This window comes from Gymnoscopelus microlampas (genome assembly GCF_963454915.1).
Source record: "Gymnoscopelus microlampas genome assembly, chromosome: 4".
NCBI classification, from domain to species: domain Eukaryota; kingdom Metazoa; phylum Chordata; class Actinopteri; order Myctophiformes; family Myctophidae; genus Gymnoscopelus; species Gymnoscopelus microlampas.
The window spans coordinates 32,497,540-32,504,874 of record NC_139941.1 but is presented as its reverse complement, the minus strand read 5'-3'; the positions used below and the strand labels follow the sequence as shown (position 1 = coordinate 32,504,874).

The 7,335-nt window shown below is 44.4% G+C and overlaps 1 protein-coding gene across 1 annotated transcript; it reads right to left on the bottom strand.

The window, feature by feature from the left end:
- Nucleotides 1-1,470: 1,470 nt before the first annotated feature.
- On the bottom strand, nt 1,471-4,679 carry shld3 (shieldin complex subunit 3). The gene is made up of 3 exons (XM_084054139.1): nt 4,120-4,679; nt 3,077-3,756; nt 1,471-2,047 (listed from the first exon to the last, which is right to left on the bottom strand). The coding sequence occupies exons 1-3, from the start codon at nt 4,316-4,318 to the stop codon at nt 1,844-1,846; spliced, it is 1,083 nt and encodes a 360-aa protein (XP_083910265.1). The 5' UTR covers nt 4,319-4,679; the 3' UTR covers nt 1,471-1,843.
- Nucleotides 4,680-7,335: the final 2,656 nt, after the last annotated feature.

The window sequence follows — 7,335 nt, the reverse complement described above, 5'->3', positions numbered from 1 at the left end:
AAGTTTAAGAATCACTAGTTTAAACAACATTAGGAAACAAGCCCAAATAATTAACTACACTTTAGAAACAAGCCCCAAAAAACGCAACCACCAATATTTACAAGCAACTTTACAGAAGAATAAGCCCAAAGTCGCTTATAATAAGCGGACATGGCAACACTGATTATTACAACGGGGCATGGCAGGCTGGCTAGTGACGTAATATCCGGTAACCTAGTTTCCATGCGCTAGGCAGAGAAAGAAAGCTGTCAAAAGAATAGAACAGAGACAAGAGCCGCTCTGCACAGCAACAAAGGCCTGGCACTGCATTATACTGTATCCATTCATGCCCATTTAGTCCTTGCCATATTCAAGAATCTCTTTTCAAAATGACTTTGTACACTCCTAGTGTTGGCTTAGGGGAATTATGCATACACTGTATGTGTGTATGAAGTGACATTTATAGACTGTCCACATCATGTGATTGCTGCAGGCTCACTACAGTGTTTAGAACAAGCTATATAGCCTACATAATCACAGCCATTCGTTAGGGTCATATTATTACATTACATCCTCTTTACTCAGTATGTAATCCATCCACCCTATTTTAAAGAGAAATTTAAAGAACATAGAACATGCTCATTCCTAATTCCACTCCCTCTCTATTGTCAGCTACATTGCAACTTGCCCCCAATCATTCTCTCTCTCTCTCTCATTCCGCTACATCTCCTTTTTGCTATAATGCACTTATACCCCCTACCCCCCTATCCTCCTTTCTCTCTTCCTCATGTCTGGGTACTGTGTGTGTGTGTGTGTGTGTGTGTGTGTGTGTGTGTGTGTGTGTGTGTGTGTGTGTGTGTGTGTGTGTGTGTGTGTGTGTGTGTGTGTGTGTGTGTTGGGTGATGGTTGTAGTACTGTCTGCGGTGTCTCCTGTGAGCTGACCTACAATCAGGGGATGAAGCTTAGTTACCCAGATTAGACAGTTTCACAACCCAGGCAATAAATGTTGTATTGTGTAATGAAAAGCAACGCAATTTGCTATCTATTTGCATATAATATAATAATCTATTCATTGTTAGTTGTAAAAGCAGCATCTGTAGTAGCCTATCTGAAATATACCTGGTACCCCAGAACACCAGCTCTAACCATTACAACTGGCCTAGGACTAGGACACACAAGCTGACTTGAACTAAACCAGACCATTCTGACTATAAGATGTATTCAAACATTCAGCATAACAGTCTGCCAGGAAGTAAACTGAACCCATGTTCATCAATTTCAACTGGGTCATCTGAGTCCTGTTCCCTGCCAGGAAATAGGCCTATCCAGTGCAGACCAGACTGCGTATTCAGAATTGCAAAGCTGCAGAAATATCTCCAGTTCAGAGCTAAAAGCTGTACATAATTCCCACCATTCATGGAAATGCATTTCATTCTTAGATTTGCATAATAATTATAAACATTGAGGTGTTAAAATGAACCACTGGTTTATTGCACACAATAAAATATATATATTCACACATTTCATAACAAATCTTGTTCACATTTTACATTAAATAAAATAGAAAAATAAAATGGCATGTTTTTGCAGTTTGTAGTATACACAACATTTATGAATTGCAATGATTGCGTTACAAAGATTGTGGCTCTGAAGAGCTTCTCTTGGTTGGTGTTTTGTTTTGACTTTTTTGTTTTGTTTTTTGTTTTTTTATTGTTAAAAGGAGTGGTTGAAGGAATCTATTTTACTTTACCATTGACCTTTGAATTAATTACATTGCAAGTGAACTTGCCAATTGATAATTTATATACAGGACCAAGGCCTCCCGTCTTACGACCAAGCTATACTGTATTGTATTGTATGTCTCTCAGAAGCTGAAAATGTCTCCCAGTTTGTGTACTGACAGAGTTATTTTCCCAGTCAGTCTGAATTCCTCTTTGATGTATTTCCCTACGTGTTCACAGTAGAGAATGTCACAGAAGACCCAGATTTGAGCAAGTGGTCTCTGGATGTTGGCATTACACGTTGGCAGCTTACGGCTTCTGACAGCCCGACTTAACTGTCTCCATACCTGTAAAAGATCACAAACAGGTCACTAAGAAGATAAAGGACACAGAGAGGGAGAAGTAAGCAGGAGGAGCAGATTCATTGATATAGATGATTCATATATTAATTCTTTCACTGGGATATTGAAATGAGTAAGAAGAATACGCAGGGGTAGGAGGAAGAAAAGAAAATGATGTATTTATTGGCTAGTTTCTTCCACTTTACTCTTTAAAACTTTCCATGAGAAACAGCTAATAGATTATATGGGTGGTTGTAAATCACTGCATATACTGTAAGGGGATCAGATAGATATAAATCATTAAAGGTATGAAAGATTTTACCATGGCAGGAAGTTAAGCAAACACTTCCCCTTTTTCTAAGTTTCTTTTTCAGGAAGTTATGCTGTATTGGACAGTACATGCTATGGCAACTGATAGGAAATATGGGGTGAAGGGAGAGCTGTCATGTGTCATTTGATGACACATTCATAACCCTAAACCACTGGTGGTCATCAATCTCATCATGAGCTAGATGTCAAACCCATGACTCTGTGACTAAGCCTGTGCCTGACTGAACCACCAGAAAATCCCAGGGCAATGGACATATACACAGTAAAATAATCAGTGCTAATTCAACTCTGATGGCATAAACGTAAAGGTCGTAGGAAGTTTAGACTCTACTGTGCACCTTTTGGCAGGGATGGACATTTGCAATATTAGTAATCTACTGACCTGGGGTTAGTGTAGCCTGGTAAACCCTCCCTCCAGAAATCTCATTTCCATTTGATTTCTCCAGAAATCAAATGGAAATGAGATTTCTGGAGGGAGGGTTTACCAGGCTAGGGTTAGTGGGCCAGTTAGTGGACATTCCAATGCACACAAACCGTGTAAATAAATATATCTAATATATACTATACAATAATTACTCACTCAGTCCATGAGGAACTCTGTTCGATATGAAGGCCGCTGAGGTCTTGTTTATCACTCTTACAGACAAATGTTTCTAAAACACCATAGGATAAATATGATTATAAAGAAAACTAAAATAAACTGACCTGTTCTATGTCTCCTGCCATCCCACAGTTGTGGTCGGACACCACCAATTTTGCCCTTTGATGCAGGTGGAGCCTGTGGGACCCCACCACCCTGCAGAACTGATTGGAGAGACTCTGAGAGCTCTGGGGCAAACCACCACTCTGTACAAATACAGGTACACTCCATGACCTTATGAGCTCTCCCTCCGAGCTAAGGGGATGTCTGTCTTCAAGTTCCTTTGGTTGCAATTGTTCAGGCAATGGTCTGGTAGATTCTGTTTGTGTGTTTGCGTCTGGTCTTCCAAAGTCCTCGGTGGTGTTGACACCATCTTTGAGAATTTGTGGTTCACGATTTGCCAATGACAGTCTAGAGAGGGGTGCCTGTGTGCTAGGCTTTGGTGAATTTCCAGTAATGAAGATGCCATCTTTAATTTTTTGTAGTTTCTCTGGTGTTCGTGGTATAGTCTTTGTCTGTGTGTTGGGGTCTTTGTATAGTCTTTGTCTGTGTCTTCCATGGTTTGAGGCTGGGGTCAAATCATGGTGTCTTTCAATGACATCCTTGTTTTTTTGGTGAGTTGCCTGTATAGATCGTTGTTTGCCTGGGGCTAAATCCAGACACGTTTCAGCATGGAAGGTACAGGGGAGATCTATAATGGATGTAGAGAATGCTGGGAGGTTTCCTAGGCCTTCCTGGACGTTAGCTGTGGGGGGAATACATAATTTCAAATACACTGTTAAAAGGATTCAGCCCAATGTTTTGCACACAGACTATACAGTAGCTTTGTTACTTAATAATAATAAAACCATGAAACAATTATGATAGTGAAAAATATAAATATAGCTTAGATCAGTCAGTGGTTCTCAAAGTGGGGTCCTCAGGGTTCCTTGAAGGGGTTCCAAATGGACCCTTACAGGTCTATGACATAGGCCTGAGACTCAGAGTGTACAAATGGAACCAAATTTTTCACTCTCAGAGTAAAATTAAAAAGTTTGAGAACCACTGGCTTAGATAGACGCTACACGGTAAACAATCTAGCTTTACACCTTTCAATCAAGACCCTGACCTGGGCTGAGGATGGGAGCGGGTTTGGAAGGTCTGATGGGCAACCAGTGGTCTCCAGCAGAGGGAAACCAGGGGCTGAACACAGGAGGAACCCGACAGGGGAAAGCCTTCAGAGCTCCCTCTGTCTTCAGCAACAGACTGTTCACCTCAGGCTCATTGCCAGCTTCGGCAGACTTGTAATACAGAACCACATCCTCCATAGAGGCTCAGTGTATCAACAGTGATATTTTCCTCTTCATGCTGTGGTTGACTTTGTTTTGTGGAACTGATGAGTGATAGTAAAATCGAAGATAACACGTATACTCCTTATTACAAGCTCTGCAAGTCATGTTTTAAATATGCTTGGTTACTGGTAGCAGTAACAGCTAGTAATAGCATGTTAACTAGCTAACGTCTGCTAGACTTGTGGTCACTGTTGCTTGCTGTATTGATCTGATCTGTCACTATCAATTAATTGGGGGGCTCATATTAAGTACATACCATCAAATGATGGCTCGGTTGAGTATCCATTAGAAATCTATCATCGGGGAGCTTAAACAGCAATCCACTCCTTACATGCATTTGAAAAAATGGCGCTGGGCTATGCTAAAGCTATATTTACGTCTCGTCGCTCGCAATCTCGCGATAGTAGAGTTGAACTATTGAATCGAGGAGCACCCAGCTGCGTCCGCGCAGACGAGACTTGGTGCGTGAGCGTTGATACGTGAGCGCTGCTGTGTGAGGACCGGAAGTGTTCTTTTTTTTGTGTCGCGCGTGCACAAGCGCGTGCGCAAGCATGCGCGCACGCGTGTACAAGTTTACGTGCGTGCGCGCATGCACAAGTTTACGTGCGTGCGCGCATGCACAAGTTTGCGTGCGCGCGTGCACAAAAAAGCAAATAAAAAGCAAAACAAAACCTCACAACATCCCTGTATTTATTTAATTATTTTACTCTCAATAACAATGATTGTTTTGCATTAGTACAGTGGACATATAAATTAATAACTGTTGTTTGTTTTATTGTTTTATATTAAAGCATTTCACTCCCAATGTGTTAAAACGTAGCATTATCATAGGCATGATTACAGTGGATATTTAAATTCATATTAGTATATAATAATATAATATAATCATATATAATAATGATCCTTATCATTAGTGTATGTACATATAAATACAAATAAATAATAAAGTTAAAAAGTGCTAGGACAAGTGGATTATCTGTAATCAGCACCCAGCTAGTTTCATTAGACAAACTGTCTTATCTAGGTAATCCATTTAATCTATTTATTAGCATAAACCTATTTTTTTTAATACATTTCCATAACATTTATTGGGGCACTAGAGACATCTGGGCACCATATTGTTGGGACGACTGGGCACCTGGAAATCTGGGCACTAGGGACATCTGGGCACTATGGTACAACTGGGCACCTTGACAACTGGGCACTAGGTACATGTGGGCACTTGGACAACTGGGCACTAGGTACATGTGGGCACCTGGACAACTGGGCACTAGGGACATCTGGGCACCATATTTTGGACGACTGGGCACCTGGAGATCTGGGCACTAGGGACATCTGGGCACTATGGTCCAACTGGGCACCTTGACAACTGGGCACTAGGTACATGTGGGCACTTGGACAACTGGGCACCTGGACAACTGGGCACTAGGGACATCTGGGCACCATATTTTGGACGACTGGGCACCTGGACATCTGGGCACTAGGGACATCTGGGCACTATGGTCCAACTGGGCACCTTGACAACTGGGCACTAGGTACATGTGGGCACTTGGACAACTGGGCACTAGGTACATGTGAGCACCTGGACAACTGGGCACTAGGGACATCTGGGCACCATATTTTGGACGACTGGGCACCTGGACATCTGGGCACTAGGGACATCTGGGCACTATGGTACATGTGGGCACCTGTACAACTGGGCACTAGGTACATGTGGGCACCTGGACAATTGGGCACTGGGGACATGTGGGCACCTGGACATCTGGGCACTGGGGACATCTGGGCACTGAGGACACCTGGACATCTGGGCACTGGGGACATCTGGGCACCATATTTTGGACGACTGGGCACCTGGACATCTGGGCACTAGGTACATGTGGGCACTATGGTCCAACTGGGCACATTGACAACTGGGCACTAGGTACATGTGGGCACTTGGACAACTGGGCACTAGGTACATGTGAGCACCTGGACAACTGGGCACTAGGGACATCTGGGCACCATATTTTGGACGACTGGGCACCTGGACATCTGGGCACTAGGGACATCTGGGCACTATGGTACATGTGGGCACCTGTACAACTGGGCACTAGGTACATGTGGGCACCTGTACAACTGGGCACTAGGTACATGTGGGCACCTGGACAATTGGGCACTGGGGACATGTGGGCACCTGGACATCTGGGCACTGGGGACATCTGGGCACTGAGGACACCTGGACATCTGGGCACTGGGGACATCTGGGCACCATATTTTGGACGACTGGGCACCTGGACATCTGGGCACTAGGTACATGTGGGCACATTGACAACTGGGCACTAGGTACATGTGGGCACTTGGACAACTGGGCACTAGGTACATGTGAGCACCTGGACAACTGGGCACTAGGGACATCTGGGCACCATATTTTGGACGACTGGGCACCTGGACATCTGGGCACTAGGGACATCTGGGCACTATGGTACATGTGGGCACCTGTACAACTGGGCACTAGGTACATGTGGGCACCTGGACAATTGGGCACTGGGGACATGTGGGCACTATGGTCCAACTGGGCACCTTGAGAACTGGGCACTAGGTACATGTGGGCACTTGGACAACTGGGCACTAGGTACATGTGAGCACCTGGACAACTGGGCACTAGGGACATCTGGGCACCATATTTTGGACGACTGGGCACCTGGACATCTGGGCACTAGGTACATGTGGGCACTATGGTCCAACTGGGCACCTTGACAACTGGGCACTAGGTACATGTGGGCACTTGGACAACTGGGCACTAGGTACATGTGGGCACCTGGACAACTGGGCACTAGGGACATCTGGGCACCATATTTTGGATGACTGGGCACCTGGACATCTGGGCACTAGGGACATCTGGGCACTATGGTACATGTGGGCACCTGTACAACTGGGCACTAGGTACATGTGGGCACCTGGACAATTGGGCACTGGGGACATGTGGGCACCTGGACATCTGGGCACTGGGGACA

Bases quoted from the DNA above. Each gene is read 5' to 3' on its own strand.
- shld3 (XM_084054139.1), bottom strand. From the start codon at position 4,318: ATGGAGGATGTGGTTCTGTATTACAAGTCTGCCGAAGCTGGCAATGAG. The intron at 3,757-4,119 runs GTCAGGGTCTTG...TTCCCCCCACAG, and splicing joins CGCTCCCATCCTCAGCCCAG to CTAACGTCCAGGAAGGCCTA. The intron at 2,048-3,076 runs GTCAGTTTATTT...GATCTTTTACAG, and splicing joins TGGCAGGAGACATAGAACAG to GTATGGAGACAGTTAAGTCG.